This window comes from Callithrix jacchus, chromosome 2 (genome assembly GCF_049354715.1).
Source record: "Callithrix jacchus isolate 240 chromosome 2, calJac240_pri, whole genome shotgun sequence".
Lineage (NCBI taxonomy): Eukaryota > Metazoa > Chordata > Mammalia > Primates > Cebidae > Callithrix > Callithrix jacchus.
The window spans coordinates 93687977-93711409 of NC_133503.1; the positions used below are offsets into that span (position 1 = coordinate 93687977).

The window sequence follows — 23433 nt, forward strand, 5'->3', positions numbered from 1 at the left end:
ATGTAACAAATACTTACAATGTAAATGTTTGAAGAGGAAACACAGGCTTTCCACAGAAAAGCAAAGAGAAACTCCAAAATCAAGAGAGGAGGAGAACAAACAGCTTGTATAGACAGGGCAGTATGCAATATGGGAGAAGGTAACTGAGTGTCTCTCTGTGGTCCAGTTTCCTACTGGAGAATCAATTGTATAATCCAGACCACGGGAGTGTATCTTGAGCCTCCCAAACCTTGAATCTGACTTGGGAAGCAGCCAGGAGAGTGTATGAAGGAACTGCTACAGGAAACTAGCACACCCTGGGTTCCATGCCCTCCCTGAGACTGAAGCAACTATAGTAAGATGCCATTCTCAATACTAGGGCTTAACAAATTGTGTGGCCTGGGAATCTATGGCACCAGTCCTGAGCATCAGAGTAACTTGGTCTGTGGTTTGTTGAACTTGGGCCTGTGTAGGAAATGGGATTCCACAACAAAGACTGAAAAGCAAGCATGACATAAACTCTAGCTCCCAGCATGGGAGCTAAGCAACACCCAGGATGTGAACAGAATAGGAGCCGCCAAAGCAGTTTGGTCCTGACCTGGGCAGGGCTGAGTTATGAGATAGGTGAGAGTTGCCCAGTCTGACTAAACTACAGGATCGGCTAGGATAGGGAAGAGCAAGGATAGGGGAGGAAGCCCCACCAGCACTGGGCCATGAGAGGGACACAGATCCCCCACTTACCAGCCAAGGCTGTAACCACTGGGACCATTAGCACAACTGACCATTAGCACAGCAGTACTTTAGCAAGGGTATTGTCACCCCTCATACAAGCATTTCACAGGACAAGCCCAGGCTTTCCCAATCCAGTTCTCCCCAGCTTTGCCCCACTCTCTGAGACACAATGTAGGATCCAGGCTTCAGTCCAGCCCACTGCCTGAGACACCCAAGCACTTCTCCCAGGAAACAGAGGTTGGGCATAAAACCCCTGCCATCTATCTGCAAGTGCCACCCAGCCTGGAGAACAGCCCACACAGCCAAATGCAATCACTCCCAACACAAGGGCATTGGGGAGAGTATCTCACCACCACTGCAGCCACCATCACTAAGGCCACCCAGCAGCTCAAGAGCTCATGAGCCCCCTCATTTGCCCAGTACACTGCTACCACAACTGGTATTCAAGAGAGCCACCCAGAGCCCCAATAATCAGCCTGCATAGAACTGCCAACAAAAGTGCCAACATATACTGCCCCAGATATAGACTTGCTTAGACAACCACTGCTACCACTGAAACCTAAAGAAGGACCTATCAGGCATTCCAGTCCCTAGCAAAACTTCACCACAGTCTTCCATCAAAACCTACACCCTAACACACAAAGCAATCCACAGATACCAATAACAATATTTACAGCCAAGAAAATCAGACTATTAAACACTGCACACACTCAGAAGTAAAAACAAGTGGCCGTACCCAACCAACATCATAGTCGTATACATAGCAACAAAGTCCACTCCCAACAAAAATCAAGTTCAAAAAAAAAAAGAAAAAGCAATTCGTTATTCTAGATGTGCTGGAATGAACATAAAAACACAAGAAACATGAAAACACATAGCAATATGACACCATCAAAGGGACACAATAATTCTCCAACAATAGAGCAGAACCAAAAAGAAATCCTTATAATCCCAGTTCAAAATTTTGATTTAAAATAAGTCCAATGAGATATAAGAGAAACATGAAAATACAAAGAAATCAGAAAATCAATTCAGAATATGAATGAGAATTTACCAAATTGACAGATGTCTTAAAAAAATTCTGGAACTAAAAAACTGACTGAAGGAGATACAAAATACATGGAAACTCCAATAATAGACTAGACCAAGCAGAAGAAAAGATTTCGGAATGTGAAGACAGGTCTTTTCAGATAGCATGGTCTGACAAAAATTTTAAAAATAAGAAAAAATGAACAAAACTTTCCAGATGTTTGGGACTACATAAACCAACTGAACTTATGAATTACTGGTATTCCCAAAGGGAAAGAAACTTCAAAAATCTTTAACAAAATAATAGATTAAAAAACTCCCAAGGCCAGCAAGAGATACAGACCTACAGATACAGGAGGCTCCATGATCTGCAGGAAAATACAATGTTAAAGGGACTTCAATACAGTATACTATAATGAGTGCCTAATGTCAAAGTGAAAGAACAAATTCTAAAATCACAAGAAAAGTATCATCTATAAAACAAAGTCCATCAAACTAATGGCAGACTACAGAGCAGAAACCTTATATGCTAGGAAAAATGAGATGATATAATCAAAGTGTGAAAGAAAATGACTGTCAGCCAAGAATTATATATCCAGGCAGTATTAAGCTTCATAAATAAAGGAAAAATAGTCTTTCCCAGACAATCAAATACTAAGGAATTCATGAAAACTAGACCAGTCCTACAAGAAATGCTCAAGAGTCCTAAACTTTGAAGAGATAGGACAGTATCTATCATCATGAAAACACACAAAAGTATAAAATACACTAGTAAAAAAATCATACAAAGAAGGAAAAGAATCAAATGAAACCACTACAGAATTCCAATAAACCATAAAGACAGACAACAAAAAAACCAAAAGTTTATAAAATGATGAAAAACCAATATGACAGGAACAAAACCTCACATACTACCTCAAATATAAATGGATCAAATGTTCTACTAAAAAATATATACTGGCTAATGAATTAAAAAATCAACTATATGTTATTTATAAGAAACCTACCTTATCTGTGAAGACACATAGACTAAAAGTAAAGGGGTAGAAAAACATATTGGCAAAAGCCCAAAGCAAGCAGAGGTAGCTATATTTATCTCACATAACACATACTTAAAAATAAAAATAGTAAAAAACAATAAAGAAGGTCATTATCAGCCAAGAGTTCTACATCCAGAAATATCAAGCTCCATATATGAAGTTGAAATATTCTTTCTTTCCTGGACAATAGAATACTGAGAGAATTTGTCAAAACTAGACCCATTCTATAAGAAATGTTCAAAGGAGTCCTAAACTTGGAAGAGACAGGGCAATCCCATCAGGAAAACAAAGTATAAAACCTGATATTAAAGGTCTCAGTTCTACAAGAGGTCCATGTACCCAAACTTTGAGCACTAATAAAACAAATATTCCTAGACCTAAGAAAGACAGACAGAAAAACAATAATAATAGGGGACATCAACATTCCACTCACGGCATCAGACAAATCACTGAGACAACAAAATCAACAAACATTGGGCTTAAATTGGACCTTAGACCTAACACATATTGATAGAACATTCTATATAACAACTGCAGAATAAATATTCTTCTCATCAACACATGGGATATTCTTCAATATAGATCATATGTTATGCCACAAAACAAGCCTCAACAAATTTTAAAAATCAAATCATTTCAAGTATTGTCTCAGACCACAGTAGAATAAAACCAAAACCAAGAAATCAATACCAAGAAGAACTTTGGAAACTATACAAACACAGAAAAATTAAACAATATGCTCCTGAATGACCTTTGGATCAATGAAGAAATTAAGATGAGAATTTAAAAATTTTATGAAACAAATGAAATTGGAAATACAACATATGAAATCCTGTAGGATACAGCAAAACCAGTGCTAAGAAGGAAGTCTGAAGCAAAACCTACATCAAAAAAGCAGAAAGACTACAAATTAACAACCTAACAATATACCTAAAGGAACAAGAAAAGCAAGAACAAACCAAACACAAAATCAGCAGAAGTAAAGAAGTAACATGGATCAGAGCAAAACTAAATGAGAGAACAACAAAAAAAATTAATTAATGAAACGAAAAGCTGGTTCTTTAAAAAGATAAACAAAATTGATAAACTACCAGCAAGAATAACGAGAAGAAAGAAGATCCAAATATAATCAGAAATCAAAATGGAGACATTACAAATGATATGAGAAAAACTCAAAGATTGTCAGAGGGTATTATGAACAACTATATATTCATAAACTAGAAAACTTGGAGGAAACAGATAAATTCCTGGAAACATAAAACCTGATATAGTTTGGATGTGTGTACCTGTCCAAATCTCATATTGAAATGTAATCCCCAATGTTGGAAGTGGGGCCTGAGGGGAGATAATTGGATCATGGATGGCAGGTTTCTCATGAATGGTTAGCACCATCCCTCTTGATACTGTCCTCACAATAGTGAATTCTCTTGAGATCTGGTGGTTTAAAAGTATTTAGCACCTCCTGCCTCCTTCCCTTGCTCCTGCTCTGGCCATGTGACGGGACTGTTCCCCCTTCACCTTTTGCCCTAATTGTTCGTTTCTCGAGGTGTCCCCAGAAGCCAAGCAGATGCTAGCATCATACTTCCCATATAGCCTGCAGAACCATGAGCCAATTAAACCTCTTTTCTTTATACATTACCCAGTCACAGGTATTTCTGTATAGCAATATAAGAACAGACTAATACACAACCTCCCAAGATTGAACAAAGAAGAAATAGAAATGCTGAACAGACCAATAATGAGTAGTGAGATTAAATCAGTAATAAAATCTCCCCCCACACAAAAAACAGGACCAGATGGAGTCACAGCTCAATTCTGCCAAAAATGCAAGAACTAATACCAATTCTTGTGAAACTGTTCCAAAAAATTGTAATGAGGGAAAGGAATTCTTCCTAATTCTCCAGTATCATTCCAATACCAAAACCAGAAAAGGATACTACAAATAAAGAAAACTAAAGACCAATATCCCTGATGAACATAGACCCAAAAATCCTCAACAAAATACTAGGAATCTAAATCCAACAGCATATTAAAAAGATAATACACCACAATCGAGTGGGCTTTATTCCAGGGATGTAAGAGTGGTTCGAAATACACAAGTCAATAAATGTGATTAATCATATAAAAAGAATGAAGGAGAAAAACTATATGATCTAATCAATAGACTGAAAATAGCATTTGACAAAATTCAGTGCCCCTTCATGATATAAACTCTCAACAAACAGGCATAGAAGAAATATGCATCAAAATCATAAATGCCATATATGACAAGCCCCCAGCCAACATCATACTTAACAGGGAAAAGTTGAAAACATTTCCTCTAAAACCTTGGACAAGACAAGGATGCCCATTTTCACTACTCATATTTAACATAGTACTGGAAGTCCTAGCCACAGCCATCAAGCAAGAGATAAAAGGCTTCTAAATTGGAACAGAGGAAGTAAAATTATTCCTGTTTGCTAAAGATATGGTCTTATATCTAAGAAAACCTAAAGATTCATTAAAAACTCTTAGATTCAATAAATGAATTTAGTAAAGTTGCACAATACAAAATACAATGTCTGTTATTAGATTATCTTATTTAAGCATTTCAGACTTTCAAATAGTATAGTAGCTATCCTATGATATACCCAGAATTACAAAAAGGTAATTTCCAGCATTCTCAATGGAACAATGTACAATTAATTAGGTCTTTATTTGCATATTTCATATAACAAATGATTAACTTGTTTCTTAAATAGAAGCTTATGTAATACAAGTCTGGGGAAAATATTACTTTTAAAAACAAACTTTCATCATGAAGACACTAAAAAGTAACTTACTATTAGAAGCAGAAAACAAAAATATTTTTCACTGTTATGACTACTGATGTGCAAGGAAACAGAAGGACCATATAAAGTGTAGGAAAAATATAAATAGAGAGCAGGCTACTATTAAAAAGCAAGATTTTTTTAAAATGAAAATGGCTTTAAAAAGAATTACAGGGAAACAAATGGAAAACTTAAAATCTGTACAAGATATAGGAAAAAACAGAATTAAAAATGATAAAAAATGAAGCAATGACATAGAAGACACTTGAGAGAAGTAAGAATACAGAATTTTTTAAAAAGGCAAGTTGAGAAGCAAAAACAATAAAGGGACATTTTCTAATGTCATACTTAATGACAAGAGCCTGAATGCTTTTACTTTAAAGTTGGGAACAGACAAGAATATTCAGACTTACCACTCCTATTCAGCATCGTATTGAAAGTCCTAGTCAGTAAAATAAAGCAAGAAAAATAAAGGCTGTACAGATTGAAAAGCAAGAAATAAAACTGTCTTTATTCACATACGATGTGAGTCTACAAGGGAAATCACAAGAAACCTATAAAAAAGCTGCCAAAACTAATTAGTGAATTACCAAGGTTATAGGAAAGTATAGAAAGAGGTCAGTACAGAAAAAGCTATTGTATTTCTACATACTAGCAATAAGCCATTGGGAAACAAAATTTGAAAAATAGTACAAGAGCTCAACAATGAAAAAAACAAAAAAAGGAAAAATACTTAAGGTCCAAACCTAACAAAATATGTGCAGGATTGGTATGCTGAAAACAAAAGATACTGGTAAAAGAAATCAAAGAAGACCTAGATAAATGAAGAGATACACTCAATACTTGTTAATTAGTGATTTCTCAATAACGTTATCTACAAATCACCCATCAATACCACAGCAGGATTTTTTACAGACATACAAAAGCTGATTTTCAAATGTATACAAAAAGGCAAAGAAACTAGGATTGCCAAAACAGTTATTAAAAAAAAAAGAAGAAATAAGTCAGTGGGCTCATAATATCTGATTTTAAGACTTACTATTAAGCTATAATTATGAAGGCAGTATGATATTGGCATAGACAAATAGGTCAATAAAATCAAAGAGATAACCCATAAAAAGACTCACACAAAAATATCAAATAATTTTAGACAAACACATGGTAATTCCATGACAAAAGGATAATTTTAACGACAAATCACCTTGGAGTAAATGAACATCCATACATAGACAAAATGAACTTTGAACTGCACTGTCATACGAAATTAACTTTATATGGATTTTAGATCTAAACATAAAATGTAAATATGTACAACATTTAGAAGAAAACAAAAGAGAAAATATTTGTGTCATGGATTAGGCTACAAAGTCTTAGAGAGAAAATCGGAACCAGGATCATGAAAAGAGAAAAAAAGAATAAAACAGATTTCACCAAAGTTAATGGTTTTGTTCTGGGAAAGACTCTGTTAAGATAACGAAAAGGAAAGCTACAGGAGAAAATATTTGCAAATAGTACATCTCACAAATGACTTCTAGAGAACATACAGGTGCTCCTTGACTTACAATGGGGTTATGCCCCAATTAATCTATTGTAAGTTAAAATATAATAATTCACAAATGCATTTGATACACTTAACCTACCAAACATCACAGCTTAGCCTAGCCGACCACAGACATGTTCAGTATACTTACATTGGCCTACAGTTAAGCAAAATCATCTAACACAAAGTCTATTTTGTTAATGAATACATAGTATTTATGTACATTTATGAGATATGTGTGATATTTTCTTATACGCATAGACTGTGTAATGATCATGTCAGGGTATTTAAGATATTCACCACCACGAGCATTTAACATTTGTGTATGTTCAGAACATTTCACTTCCTCACTTCTAGCTATTTTGAAATGACCAATACATTGACGTCAACTATAAGCACCATACTAAACTATCAAACATTAAATTTATTACTTCTAACTATATGTCTGTACTCATTAACCAACTTCTATTCATCCACCCTCTGACCTCACAGCCCATGCACACACTACATCCTCTCGGTCTCTGATGACTACCATTCTACTCTCTACCTCCATGACATCAACTTGTTTAGTTTCCACATAGGAGTGAGTGCACGTTATATCTGTCTGTGTCTAGCTTACTTCACTTAAGATAATGACCTCTAGTTCTGTCCATGTTGCTGGAAACGACATTTCATTCTCTTCTATGGTTATTATTCCAGTGTGTAATTATACCAAATTTTCTTTATTCATTCATCCACTGATGAACACTTAGGTTGATTTCTCATCTTTGTTATTGTGAACAGTGTTGCAAGAAACACGGGTACAAATATTTCTTTGCTATACTTATTTCCTTACCTTTGAATATATACCAAGTAAGTGGAATTACTGGGTTGTATGGTAGTTCTATTTTTAGTTTTTTGAGAAATCTCCACACTGCTTTTCCCAAATGGCTATACTAATTTACACTGCCACCAAAATCATATGAGTTCCCTTTCCTCTGCAGCCTCACTAGCATCTGTTAATTTTTTCTCTTTTTAATAATAGCCATTCTAACTGCGGTAAGATGATATTGCATCTTTGGTTTTAATTTGCATTTTGGTTTTAATTTGCATCTTGGTTTTAATCTGAATTTCCCTGATAATTAGTGATGTCAAGCATTTTTTCACATACCTATTAGCCATTTATATATATCATCTTTCAAGAAGCATCTGTCTAGATCCTTTGTCCACATTTTAATGGGATTAGTTACTTTGCAGTTGAGGTGTTTAAGTTCTTCGTATGTTCTGGATATTAGTTACTTATTAAGTAAACAATTTGCAAATATTTTCTCCCATTTTACAAGCTGTCTCTTCACTGTTGTCTCCTCTAATATACAGAATATTTTTAGTTTAATATAGTTCCATTTATCTATTTTGGAGAGTTTTTAATTGATGTTTTACAAATGTCAGCCATGACATTTTTGCCTAGACAAATGTCCTGGAATGTTTTTCCTGTTTTCTTCTAATATTTTAATAGTTGTGGGTCTTATGTTTAAGGCTTTAATCCATTTTGAGTTGATTTTTTGTATGGTGAGAGAGAAGGGTCATTTCATTCTTCTGCATATGTATCCAGTTTCCCTAGTACCATTTATTAAAGGGGGGGTGTCCTTTCCCCACTGTATGCTCTTGGCACCTTTGCAATAAATCAGTTGGCTATAAATACACGGGTTTACTTCTGGGTATTTTATATTCTTCCATTGCTATATATATCTGCTTTTATACCAACACCATGCTATTCCCATGAAGTCAGGGAATATGATGCCTCCAGCTCTGTTCTTTTTGCTTAGCATTGCTTTGGCTATTTGGGTTCCTTTTTGGTTTCATACAAATTTTAAGATTATTCTGTTCTGACAAGGACTAAATTCTTAAAATGCAGCCGTGCTGCAGCTGCCTAAGACTCAGGGGGTGCAAGGAACCCAGAAAGAGCACCCTTTCTAGAGCAATGCCATTGCATGGACTTGATGGAGCTCCCTATGCCAGTCTTGGGGTTCATAGGGGTCAAGAACTCTCCCATGGTTAGGATTACAGGAGTCTGCAGCAAGAATGTGGACAGTTAGGGATCTCTCAGTTACCCCAACTCTGCACTGGGGAGCCTCTCCAGGCTTCTGGTTGATCCTAACAAGGCTGTCCACCTCTCCTTCCTCTCCTCAGGTGTTTCCAGCCACTTCTCTGTTGAACACTAACATTCTCCTTTAGATGCTTTATTTGAACTGTGGTTATGTACTCACTATTTTGGTTCTTCTTTGTGGAGAAGTGTCCTGTGCCTCTAGACAGCCATCTTGAAAAGCTTCCCAAAAAGAAATCTTATGCACCACATATCACTAGCCCAGAAAGAGATCAAAAGTAAAAGTATGTCAAAACTGCAATAGTTTCATACCACCATAAAATCAAAACGTAAGTCAGGGACAATATTTTGACTTTACAATGGTATGAAAGTAATATGCATTCAGTAGAAACTATACTTCATATTTTGAATTCTGTATTTTCCTAGGCTAGCAGTATGTACAATATTCTCTTATGATGCTGGGCAATGGCAGCAAGCTATAGCTTCCAGTCAGCCATGTGATCACAAGGGTAAACAATTGATTCTCTTCTATGTTTTTGACTTAGGATATTTTCAATTTGCAACAGGTTTATCAGGATGTAAGGTCACTATAAATTGAGGAGCATCTGTGTTTCTTTTGCCTGACTCTACCTCTCAACAAAATACTCTAAATACCTCTCAAGAAAATCACTTTAAAAACTCTTCAGGTATAATAATTTATGCCAAACATTACTGAAAAACATATTTAAAATAGCATGTTCTATACCTTATAGGGAGCCAGAATTCTCTGCCTGAACTTTTCAACTGTTTCTTGACCCATAGTAGACCACGTATTGACAAATGCTTCAGCTTTGTCTTGTCTAAGGTGAATGTTCTCTAATTGCTGCTGCAAAGTGGCTGGCTTCACATTGTGATATACTGCCTATTAAAAAGAAAAAAAAATTATTTATGTCCATCATCTTCATACAGAAACCTTAAACTATAATAAATACAAAATTATTTTTAAATTACTTAAGTCAAAAGAATACTTCATAATCCTATTACAGACATTTTTGGTTATTTTACAAATAATAAAACACATAACCAAGGGCTTGAAGAGTCAGGATTAAATGGCCTACATTATTCAAGCTGATTTTTTTTTTTCATTTTTGCCTGTGCTTTAAGTAATCCTAAATCCACTTAATAACCAAAAAACTTTTTCTTTGCTTTAGCTAGGTAAATTGTATCCTAATTAAAATTTCACTTAATCATCTCAAAGAAGTATACAACAGTTTTGTTTCCCACCTAACAAATTTTTTCCAAGAAGCACTTTCTCGAAATTACCTTATCTACCAACTTCCTACGTAATATATAATTAAAAGTTGTAAAAAATTTTAACAGTGATATCTGTTCCATTTCTTACATTATTCTGGAACACCATGCAATGCTGTCCTACTCAATGATCCCTTTCTTCTACTGAAAATCCACCAAAAATTAGAACCACATTAATCTTTGTGATCTATAATGTGTCCAAGGCTGTAGTAGATGCCTGGCAGCTTGTCCTCCTAATATGTTCATTAAAATGCTCATTAAGCTACAAAACTATTTAAACTTTTATTTCACAAGTATTATTTTTAATCAACCAACAGGAATTTATGAGGATCTATTTTAAGCCCACCAATGTGGTAGGCTTACATAAGATACACAAAAAAATATAATCCTGCCCCCCACAAATTAGAATCTAGTGAAGGAGACATAACTAACATATATGAACTACTAAAAGACTAACAATGTGCTCTACTGTGATGAGCCAAGGATTTTTAAAAATTCAAATAAAGGCAGACTGGAAGTATAAGGGGTCACAGCTGAAGTATAGAAGATGAACTTTGAATAGGAGCTTAAATAATGAAGCAAATTTAGATAAGAAAAAGGGATGCAGAATGACAGCTTAGTAGCACATAATATGACAATATTTCTTTTCTAAATGTCTTACTTACCATCCTAGTCAATACAGCCCCCAAATCATGTAATAGCTTAAGTAAAATACATCCATTTTTCCAATTATACCAAGCACCAATGAATTAAAATCTTTTAAGTTTCTCAAATCAATGAAGTCTCTATTCATGTTTTCAAATACTTTATAATATTCAAATATTTTAACATTGAAATTCTTAACTAAAACATATTTACAGCTTCCATCTTGTATACTTTTCAATTAAAAAAACCCAGAATGTTATAGATATCCTAACAATACAAATATGTAGTAAACAAAACATGGTTAGAAAATTTGATGCAATAAAAATACCTGTTCTAAAATAAATGATATTGTTTCAAGAACTAGGTGAAGATCTTGCTTCTCCAGAGAAAATGCTGCTTGAAGTTTTTCTTCCTCTTCTTCACTGAAACTGCTCTCAGCCTATAATACAAATAGCAATCTATCACATTAGCACATATTTAGGCATTCAAAATTCATACTTGACAGAAGATTCATTTATTCATATATGAGATAAGAACGTTAAAGGAAAATACATGGTGAAAAGAAATTAATATGCATGTAAATTTATAAAATGTATGATGTTCATTTCTAGTCCTTTGTAAACAAAATAAATTGGATTAAACAAATATCTTGTGGTGACTCAGGTCACAATTCTGAGCAACAGATCCCTGTGCTAAAACACAGATGATTTTTAACTTCAGCAAAATGAAATCTCAGACTTCTGTGCTTTTATGTTTCTTGTGTCTGATTTTCATAATTATTCCATTTCATTTGAAGATCAGCAGATATTTCTTTAAGCTGCCTACATGCCCCATGATAGCACCTTCATCTCCCAGTTTGCTATTTCTAATATGCCATGGTCAGGAACCCAGAGAGCTGACCTCTCAGAACTAGATATACAGCACGGTTACCTCAACAGCCTTTGTATGAGGGCCTCAAAGTCTCCTATGGAGCAAAGTAAATGAGTTGTTTTAATACATGAGTTGTGACAGTTATTTTTAAAGTGCAAAGGTCACAAATGTTTATTTCTAACTTCCAAGCTATGGAAGGCAGTTTATCTGACTTCCATCATCATTTCCCAATGCAAACTGTTGGCATGGTGGATGGGACAAGTCTTCGTGCAGAACTGCCCTAAATAATGCAAAACATTTTTAAAGTCCCTGGACATTACATACCAGTAGCACCCTTCAGACATTGTAATGAACAAACAAAATCTTCATGTATTTGTACATGCCAGGATGAGCCAGGAAGATGGTCAGTTCAAAGAGGACTCCCCGATCATTAATCAGGTGCATATGACCACATTCTATGCCTAAGCTATCTTAGTTCCCTCATGTTGATTCCTACTCAGGATTCCAAGGAACCAGTCTGGACAAAAATATATCTTCTGCCCATAAGCAGATTAAACTTAGTAAAATAAAAGTACCGGTAGAGAAGCAACAAAATCCCTAAACCTCTTTATCATTTGCCTGCCTCAGGTTTCACTATTCTAAGAATTCAGTCTCAAGACAAAGACCAACTTGATGGAATCAGAGTACAGAAAAGAAAATTGGCAGATCCTGAAATTCACTGCAAACTTGACTGAAGGGCCCTTCTCAAAATAGAAGCCCCTCTCGAAGAGCATCCCCTGAAACTGTACAGGAAAAAACAATTTACACCTTTCCTGAACATTTTCTTAGCAGGCTAGTATGCACATACATATGTTTCTTTATTTAAAAGTCCCTGGACATTAGATGCCAGCAGGACCAGTAACTTCAATTTTCAACAATCACCTCTTTTCCTCTCCACTCCCCTACCTCTGATGACAAAGGATTCAAGTCCTTCCACACAATGCTTCAGCCACTCAGTGAACTCTAAGATAGATACTAATCACAACTCCAGACATGACTGAGAGAGTCAAAGACAAACTAAACATCACAATTTTCCATGTATGTGTTCCATTCTCTCTCAGTATGAAGAACAAAAGATGTGTAGAAGAGTTTCTTGTCCCATATCGTTACACATAAGAAAGTACCCACCAGCTCAAGAAATAAAGCAGAATATCTGTATCACCCACATCATTTACTTTTGGGCTGATTTATGAAATGTTCCATACTCTTTCCTGAGGTTTCTTGTAATAAGGGATGATGGAATCATGGAGTCAAGTTGCCTTACTAGCTAGCTGTGCGACCTTCGGAAAATTACTTAACTGATCTCTACCTTGATTACCACAGAGATAAAATGAAGATGACCAGAGATGACCACAGTACCTACTTCTTCAAGTTGCCATAAGGATTGGATGAATTAGTAACACAAAGCCATTAGTACCACACCAGTCAAAAAGAAAGCAATGTAACTTTACGAATAGTAAATACCATAGAATGTTGCTGCTTTAATGTGGTTCCTCCCTTCTCTCCATCTGTATCACAAAATCCTTAGAAATAAGAATATATTAAAGAAGACCTATGTTTGTTTTATGTTTCCTATGGCAAGGAAAATAATTAACTCCAAGAATATTTATTGAGTGCCAACTATACCAGTAGTAATCTATTAGGAATGGAAAATATAAAGATGAATAAGACATAATCCTCAAGATATTTAAAACCAGAGGAAGATAGATTAATAAATAGGTCTAGGGATGTGGTTGCCTTCTAATCATGAAACAAATACTTACGATGCAGTACTAAAATCAGGAGAGAATGAATTAAGAGCACAGAAGAAAGAACAAACTGCTGAGACTGTGACTGTGAAATCCTTGAAAGATGAACAGGTTACTCAGTAAAGAAGGGAAGAAGGACATTTATAGGTTAAGGAAAGAGTTTATGCATAGACACACTGCTGAAAAAGTTCATGGCACGTTGTAGTAAACAGGCACCATCCAGTGTAACTGGAGCAATTACAACATGAGGAGAATGCAGATTGCAGCCACATTATAATGGGACTTGTACACAAGGTTTTTAAGCTTTCCCGGGGGGGGGGTGGTGGGCAATGAATAGTCACTGATAGCTTTGCACACTGTAAAAAATATAATCCATCTTTGTTTTTGGGAAAAAAAATTTAGAAAGTAATTTACATATTATTATGAAGCAGTAGGAAACAAGAAAACTATAGGCAGGGAAACCAGCTTGAAGGGAACTACTGCCATCTAAAAAACAAATAACAAGGAATTGAACTAGAATTGTGAGAACTTGGATGTGAAAGACACTTCATAGGGAAAAGCCATGGTTTTGAGGCTGGCTCTTGGCCAAGAAAAAGAAGAGGAGAGAGTAGAGTCTTGGTTTTCATTGGATGGTGATACCTGGCACTACAAAGAGCAATTGGTGGGTGCTCCATAAATATGTCTGATGGAATTAAATTTTTATAGCCCAATAAAGAAATTAACTTGGAGTAAGCCAGGTAGAGAATAACTAAGCATCCACATGTCCAAAACAACCATACCTTTAAAATAAAAGTGAAAGAGGAACAAAATTAAGGGAAAGATTAAATACTAGATGATAGAACATACCAGAATTATTTTGCAGGGGAAAAATGAAACCAAGACATCAGAATTTTTCCCTAAAGTATACCTATAGAACATTAGTCCCAAAATATATACCATAATAAAACAGATTCAAGGCCAAACACATTTGGAAAATATTACATGCTATAATCACCCTCAAATACGTACTCTAAAAAGTTCCATAATTTAAAAAAATTTAACTGTATTGAAGACAGAGTTTCTCAAACTTTTGACATTAAACATTACCAAATCTCCCACAGAACCAGTGTCCCTAAAAACATATTGAAGAACACTATACTTTGCAAAAAATTCTCCAAATAATCAGACTTTCAATTAAATCAGAAAGAAGATTTCAAGGTATGGAAACAAAAATACAAACCTTCAGGTGAAGCTTTTGAAGAATCCGAGTAAGCAACCGTGGAAATCTTCCTATATCTATCTCATTTATCAGTGACACTGCTTTCTTCATGCTAAAGAAAATAATAATAACAGTTTAAAAATGCGTTTTCCAAGTTGAACTATACTTTCTGCAGCTGTCTGTAAGTTTTCATTCCAACAACTCTGATTGCTGTATGGTAAATCTGAGTGAAATAAAGAAAAACAGATGACAGCCAGCAAAATAGGCAGGGCAATCTGAATGTTTCCAAAAAGATGCCCCCAAAATTACTTCTGCTGAAAAGGTCCATTTGGCAAATTTTCTCTTTGTTTTGGGCAAACCAAACTACTAGGGAAAGCTTGTACTCTGCAGAGGAAGGACATTAATTTAGTAGAGTGTTTATGTAGCCACTTAATCCAAAAATGGAACTCTGAAAGGCGTAGGAAGAGAGGAACAGCAATTAAGGCAATTACACCAAAAACATAAAGAATACTGCAAGGCAAATAACTTTTCAAATACTATATACAAAATCATTTGGGGTCACTAAGCACACAGTTATTTTAAAACTGTTTTAATTGTAATAATCAATTTTATTTATTTTTGAGATAGGGTCTCGGCTCTGTGGCCCAGGCTGAAGTGCAGTGGTGCAACCTCGGCTCACTATAGCCTCTGCCTCCTGGGTTCTAGGGATTCTCAGGCCTCAGCCTCTCAAGTAGCTGGCACTACATGCACACACCACAGCGCTAGCTAATTTTTTTGTAGAGATAGGGTTTCGCCCTGTTGCCCAGACCGGTCTCAAAACCCTGAGCTCAAGCGATCAGTCCTGCGCTAGCTCATGCCTGTAATCCCAGCACTTTTTAAGGCCGGGGCGGGCCGATCACCTGAGGTCAGGAGCTCGAGATCAGCCTGGCCAACATCGTGAAACCCCATCTTTACTTACTAAATATACCAAAAAAAATTAGGTGTGGTGGCAGGTGCCTGTAATTCCAGCTAACTGAAAGGCTGAGGGAGGAGAATCGCTTGAACCGGGGAGGAGGAGGCTGCAGTGAGCTGAGATTGTGAGATTGCACTAATGCACTCCAGCCTGGGCAACACAAGGGGAAAATCCGTCTAAAAACGAGAGAGAGAGAGAGGAGGGAGAGAGAGAGGAGAGAGAGAGAGAAAGAAAGAGAGAGAGAGAGAGAGAGAGAGCGAGAGCGAGCGCCCAGCCCGCCTCAGCTTCCCAAAATGCTGGGATTATAGGCAGGAGCCACAGTACCCGGGTCTGCAATAATCAACTTTAAATGATGTGATGAGAACAATTCTATACTGCACCATATTGGATACAGTTTACTGATATAGCAGTGTTTCCCAAGACATTGATTGGTATGAGGAAATAAACTGGCCATCAGAACAAAAGTGAGGCAGACAAATAGGGTCTGGAGGTTGGGAACATAAGGCTGATTCACACGTCAGTTATGACAGGAAATATCCTCTCCATAGGGTGTAGGCGGAGTAAATGACTTTGTAAATTTACTTCATCCTCCTCATTTACCTAGGGAGTACACCAGGTAACCAAGGGAATCCTCCAGAGGATATTTAAACTCCCCAAAATTCTGTAGGTCCCTACAGCCCATATGCTCGGGCAACTCCCACACTGTGGAGTGTAGTTTCATTTTCAATAAATTTCTTCTTTCTTTCCTCGCTTTGTTTGCGTGTCTTCTCTAATTCTTTGTTCAAGATTGCAAGAACCAGGACACCCTCCACTGGTAACAAAAGGAATCCAGGAAAAACTTTAAAATAACAACTCTTTTCTTCTAGAAGATTTCTGCCCAATCAAAGCACAAAGAAATTTCTTCTGAACACTATTTTGCCTATAAAGTTCAGTTCTTTTTCTGTATCCACACACCACCTGCACTATTACTTATTTTTTTAACAAATTGAGGTTTTTTTTTTAAATTTAAATAATGTTAAAGGGGAACTTTACATCACCACCATGGATAACCAATTTTATTTACCATAAGAAGAAATTAACCAAAAATTTGTTTAAAATGGAAACAAAAGCAAATGCTACCAAAGCGAAGCTAAAGCTATATGTTGTTACCAACCAAAAATTCGGGGCCTGAGCCCTATTTGATCCTGATTTAAAAGGGGTATTAACACGTGTTGGCTATTAAAGACCTTCCAGCACCAGCGTGAGCCTTTCTCACGAGATGGTCTGAACGAGAACTGAAATCGGAAACGGAATATCGTTCCACGTAATTAGGCAGCCCTCAAGACAGCGCCCGGGAACTTGTTACCAAACTCCGCGAACAGTGACGCATACCATACGCTTGCAGACCACACGCTTCCGTACAGACCTCAGCTGCCAGGCGCACTGTGAACCCCACACGTGGACCACCGTGACCGTAGACGCGCTACACGGCCCCACGCACTCCGCGGACCCCGCGTCGCGACCTCGGTAGCCGACCCCACAAGACCCGGCCCCACACGGCGCCCAGGCGGTAGGCAGCCAGGACAGACTTGCGCGACCCCGATCCGCTCCTTCCCGGCCGCGACTACAGCAAAAGCTTAGAGGGTCAGCTACCTGGGGCTCTCCCGTAGGATCAGCGCCGCCGGTACCGCCATCCTCACAGCTTTCTTGCACTGCCGCCGTCTGTCAGCTGCGCCAAGCCCAGCCAATGGCGACCGCGGCGGACGGAAAGCCGGAAGGTCCAAGCCGCGCAGGGGCCTCTGTAGGAGTCTAGGACTTCTGCGGCCCAGGAGACCGTCCCGCAATTCTGGAGGTCGGAGACGGCGACCTAGTTGTCCTCCCGACACTCCAGTCCTGTTAGAGTTCAGTCTGTGCATATATATATCTATGTTTCTATATTATATATGTATGTACATACCTGGATAGGTGGTGTGTATGTGTGTATTTGAGAGGGCAGGTTTAAGCAAGTCTATGTACAGACCTGGATAGATGATATGTGTGTGGCTGTGTGTGTGCATGTGTATATTATTATTTTTAAATAGGGCAAGTTTTAGCAAGCCCGTGTGTACATACTTGGTTAGGCGGTGTGTGCACGTATGTGCGTATTTTTTTAATAGGGCAGATTTAAATGAGCCCGAGTGTACATACTTGGTTAGGGGGTGTGTGTGTGTGTGTGTGTGTGTGTGTGTGTGTGTGTGTGTTTTCCAGCGTTTAGTCCGCGGAGAGGTTGAGCGCGCTTTCCCCGCCCCCAGCCTACCTAGGAAGCGGAACATCACTTCTCAGGAGAGGTAGTGCCTCCAATTTCACCCTAAGCATTGTGCCATGAACTCCTCCTGTATCTGCTTCTACAGGGCTTGTAGTATGTACGTTCAATTCCTTCAACAACATTCAATGAATGAGCGCCTACTGTGTACCAAGCACTGTGCTAGCCACTGGAGATTTAAAAAGGACAAAATTTCTGCTCTCAGGGTTTGCCAGCAGTTTAAATGGACAAGTATTTGTTGCACCCTTCTTTAGAGTCTGCCACTGCAGTGCAGGGGAGTTGAATCGCTGCAGTGAGTGATGTTAAGGACCTCATCCAAGACAGGGAGACCAGCATGTTTGCATAAATACCTTGGTCTGCCTTTGAGAAAAACATGAGCGTTAAAAGAATTCAGATGTAGGAGCAGTGAAAGGCATTAGAGGTAAGATCAGGAAAAGCTTCCTGGGGCAGGTGGCAAATGCAGTGGGTCTGTAGAAGTGTGAAGGGTGGAGGCGGTGTGTTTCAGGGCAGTGGAGTAGAAGGACGGTTTGAATGACTTTTGAAGAACAGGAATATAGGCAGAAAAAGCCTTTAATGACTGGTTGTGGTTATGTGCATTTAATCTGGAGAGAAATTGGGTAGCCATTAAATGTTTTTTTCTATCCATTAAATGTTTTGAAGCAAAGAAATTTTGCAATGGGAGTTGGTTTTTTGAAGGATGCTGTCAGCAGAATGATGATTAGAATGGAAAGAGGTAAGCAGGAGAGCTACCTGGAAACTATTGCAATAATCTATGGAATGCAATAAAATCCTGTGGTACTAAAAAGGCATTGGAGAATTAAAAGATAGTGGATGGTTTAGTTACATTTTAGAAGTAGAATATTCAAGAGCTGGCAAAAAACTGAATTTAATTTTCCTTTCTAATTATGTTTTACTTAAATTATTATTTAAATTAGTGTTCCTGGAGCAGCCCAAGAACAACCTAACTGAAAGGAGAAGCCAGATTGCAAATTAAATATGAAAAATCTTCACATGGATAATTGAGTCAATTATACAGTGTGCTGAACACATACAAATACATTTAGTTCCACAACACTCTACACAGCCCTCAATGTATGCATATCTGAAAAAGATGTATGTGAATCTATATAAATTATAGATCTCTGATCCAAACACAGATGACCTCACCTGCAACTTTAGAAGGGTCCCAATTCCCTCATTCTTTGAATCATTTCCCTTTTGTCTTGATCGATTGCCTGTAGTAGAACCACTAACCAACTGAAACTGTTTCAAATCCCTCATGAAGTTCACCTTCCATTTGATTGTTTTAAAAATATGTAGCTGGAATTTTGAGCAAAAGAGCATCAGGGTGGCTCAAATCCCAAATCCATGTAACCTTGAACAAAGTACTTAACCTCACCAAGTTTCTCGTTCCTGATCTGTAAAATGGGGATAAGAATAATGTCTGCTCCCCTGGATTAAATAATGTGATATGTATGTAAAAGAAACACCCTACCCTCCTTAGAAAACAAAACACAGACCTCTAAGGTTTTCACAAGAGCAAGTCTCCAGTAGACACAGAGGCCACTCACTCTTAATTCTCTTAAATTTTAATGATGGGCTGATTACTTATTACCACTTGTTTCTGTAAAGACACGATGCTGTGAATAGTTTCACACTTCAAACGACAACCTCACCCAAGATATTTCTGCATTTTCTGGAGTATATGCACATATGTCCATGAAAAGTTCTTTTAGTTGTCTGCCTGTTGTCACCTGCTATAAAATGGGAAATGTACCTCCTGGAGACCGAATTCCATAACCATTCTTAATCCTTACCCCCTAAATCTGTTAGCCCATATTCATGATGGATCCAGAGACCAGGTCTGCTGCACCTGATCCATTATGGTGTTGCATGCCTCAAAATTTTTGAATATACTTGTCTTCATTGGCAACTTTTTTAAAAAAATACTTTAAGTTCTTGGATACATGTGCAGAACATGTAGGTTTGTTACATAGGTATACACCTGCTGTGGTGGTTTGTTGCACCCATCAACCTATTGTCTACATTAGGTATTTCTCCTAATGCTATCCCTCCCCTAGCTCCCCACCCCCTGACAGGACCCAGTGTGTGATGTTCCCCTCCCTGTGCCCGTATGTTCTCAATGTTCAACTCCTACTTATGAATGAGAACATGTGTTGTATGGTTTTGGTTTCTGTGTTAGTTTGCTGAGAATGATGGTTTCTAGCTTCATCTATGTCTTTGCAAAGGACATTAACTCATTCCTTTTTATGACTGCATAGTATTCCATGGTGTTCCACATTTTCTTTATCCAGTCTGTCATTGATGGGCATTTGGCTTGGTTCCAAGTATTTGCTATTATAAATAGTGCTGCAGTAAACATACGTGTGCATGTGTTTTTATAGTGGAATGTTTTATAATCCTTTGGGTATATACCAGCAATGGGATTGCTGGGTCAAATGATATTTCTGGTTCTAGATCCTTGAGGAATCTCCACACTGTCTTCCACAATGGTTGAACGAATTTACACTCCCACCAACAATGTAAAAGCATTCACATTTCTCCATATCCTCTTCAGCATCTGTTGTTTCCTGACTTTAATGATCATCATTCCAACTGACATGAGATGGTATCTCATTGTGGTTTTCATTTGCATTTCTCTAATGAGCAGTGATGATGAGCTTTTTTTCATGTTTGTTTGCTGCATAAATATTTTCTTTTAAGAAATATCTGTTCATATCCTTCACCAACTTTTTGAAGGGGTTCTTTGTTTTTTTTTCTTGTAAATTTGTTTAAGTTCCATGTAGATTCTGGATATTAGTCCTTGGTCGGACAGATAGATTGCAGAAATTTTCATCCATTCTATAGGTTGCCTATTCAATCTGATGACAGTTTCTTTTGCTGTGCAGAAGCTCTTTAGATTAATTAGATCCCATTTGTCGATTTTGACTTTCGTTGCCATTGGATTTGGTGTTTCGTCATGAAGTCCTTGCCCATGCCTATGTCCTAGATGGTATTGCCTAGGTTTCCTTCTAGGGGTTTTATGGTTTTCGGTCTTTAATCCATCTTGAGTTAATTTTTGTATAAGGTGTAAGGAAGGGGTCCAGTTTGAGTTTTCTGAATATGGCTAGTCCATTTTCCCAATACCATTTATTAAATAGGGAATCCTTTACCCATTGCTTATTTCTGTCAGGTTTGTCAAAGATCAGATGGTTGTAGATGTGTGGTGTTATTTCTGAGGCCTCTATTTTGTTCATTTGGTCTATATATCTGTTTTGGTACCAGTACCATGCTGTTTGGGTTACTGTAGCCTTGTAGTATAGTTTGAAGTCAGGTAGTGTGATGCCTCCAGCTTTGTTCCTTTTGCTTACAATTGTCTTGGCTATATGGGCTCTTTCTTGGTTCCATATGAAATTTAAAGTAGATTTTTTCTGATTCTGTGAAGAGTCAATGGTAGCTTGATGGGAATGGCATTGAATCTATAAATTACTTTGGGCAGTATGGCCAGTTTTACAACATTGATTCTTCCCAACCATGAGCATGGAATGTTTTTCCATTTGTGTGTGCCCTCTCTTATTGCCTTGAGCACAGGTTTGTAGTTCTCCTTGAAAAGATTCTTCACATGTCTCATAAGTTTTATTCCTAGGTATTTTATTTTCTCTGTAGCAGTTGTAAATGGGAGTTTGCTCATGATTTGGCTCTCTGTCTGTCTGTTATTGGTATATATGAATGCTTATAATTTTTGCACACCGATTTTATATCCTGAGACTTTGCTGAATTTGTTTATCAGCTTAGGAGTTTTAGGGCTGGGACGATGGGGGTCTTCTAAATATACAATCATGTCATCTGCAAACAGAGACAATTTGACTTTCTCTCTTCCAATTTGAATACTCCTTTTTTCTTTATTATGCCTGATTGCCCTGGCCAGAATTTCTAATACTGTGTTGAAAAGGAGTGGTGAGAGAGGTCATTCTTCTCTTGTGCTGGTTTTCAAAGGGAATGCCTCCAGCTTTTGCCCATTAAGTATGATATTGACTGGGGGTTTGTCATAAATAGCTTTTATTATTTTGAGGTACATTCCATCAATACCTAGTTTATTGAGTGTTTTTAACATGAAGGGGTGTTGAATTTTATCAAAGATCTTTCTGCACCTATTGAGATAATTGTGGGTTTTGTGATTGGTTCTGTTTATGTGACAGATTATGTTTATTGATTGGCATATGTTGAGCCAGCCTTGCATCCCAGGGATGAAGCTGACTTGATCATAGTGGATAACCTTTCTAATGTGCTGCTGGATTCAGTTTGTAGTATTTTATTGAGAATTTTCACATCAATGTTCATCAGGGATATTGGCCTGAAATTTTCTTTTGTTGTGTTTCTGCCAGGTTTTGGTATCAGGATGATGCTGGCCTCATAAAATGAGTTAGGGAGGAATCCCTCTCTTTATAGTGTTTGAATTTGTTTTAGAAGGAATGGTACCAGCTCCTCTTTGCACCTCTGTTAGAAATCGGCTGTGAATCTGTCTGATCCTGGACTTGGTTGGTAGTCTATTAATTACTCCTTCAATTTCAGAATTTGCTATTGGTCTATTCAGGGATTTGACTTCTTCCTGGTTTAGTCTTGGGAGGGTGTATGTGTCCAGGAATGTATCCATTTCTTGTAGATTTTCTAGTTTATTTGCATAGAGGTATTTATAGTATTCTCTGATGATAGCTTGTATTTCTGTGGGATCAGTGGTGATATCCCCTTTATTGCTTTTTATTGTATCTATTTGATTCTCCTCCCTTTTCTTTTTTATTAGTCTGGCCAGCAGTCTATCTATTTTGTTAATCTTTTTAAGAAGCCAGCTCCTGGATTCACTGATTTTTTTTGAAGGATTTTTTACATCTCTGTTTTCCTCAGTTCTGCTCTAATCTTAGTTATTTCTTGTCTTCTGCTTGCTTTTACTTGCTCTTGCTTCTCTAGTTCTTTTTATTGTGATATTACAGCGTCAATTTTAGATCTTTTTCCCTTTCTCCTGTGCATATTTAGCACTATAAATTTACCTCTAACCACTGCTTTAGCTGTGTCCCAGAGATTTTGGTACATTGTGTCTTTGTTCTCATTGGCTCAAATAACTTATTTATTTCTGCCTTAATTTTGTTATTTTTCCTGTAGTCATTCAGGAGCAGGTTGTTCAGTTTCCATGTAGTTGTGC

General features: G+C 37.3%; 1 protein-coding gene across 8 annotated transcripts in view; it reads right to left on the reverse strand.

Moving 5' to 3' along the window:
• The window catches only part of COMMD10 (COMM domain containing 10), a 210767-nt gene extending 193109 nt beyond the window's left edge, over positions 1-17658 (reverse strand). For all 8 annotated transcript variants that reach the window (XM_078365027.1, XM_008991650.5, XM_078365026.1 and 5 more), the window contains exons 1-4: positions 17588-17658; positions 15025-15115; positions 11477-11587; positions 9959-10114 (exon numbers count right to left, since the gene is read on the reverse strand). In XM_078365027.1, the coding sequence (XP_078221153.1) occupies positions 9959-10114; positions 11477-11587; positions 15025-15115; positions 17588-17628 (399 nt within the window). In that variant the 5' untranslated portion in view covers positions 17629-17658. The remainder of the gene's footprint in view (positions 1-9958; positions 10115-11476; positions 11588-15024; positions 15116-17587) is intronic.
• Between the last annotated feature and the right edge of the window lie 5775 nt (positions 17659-23433).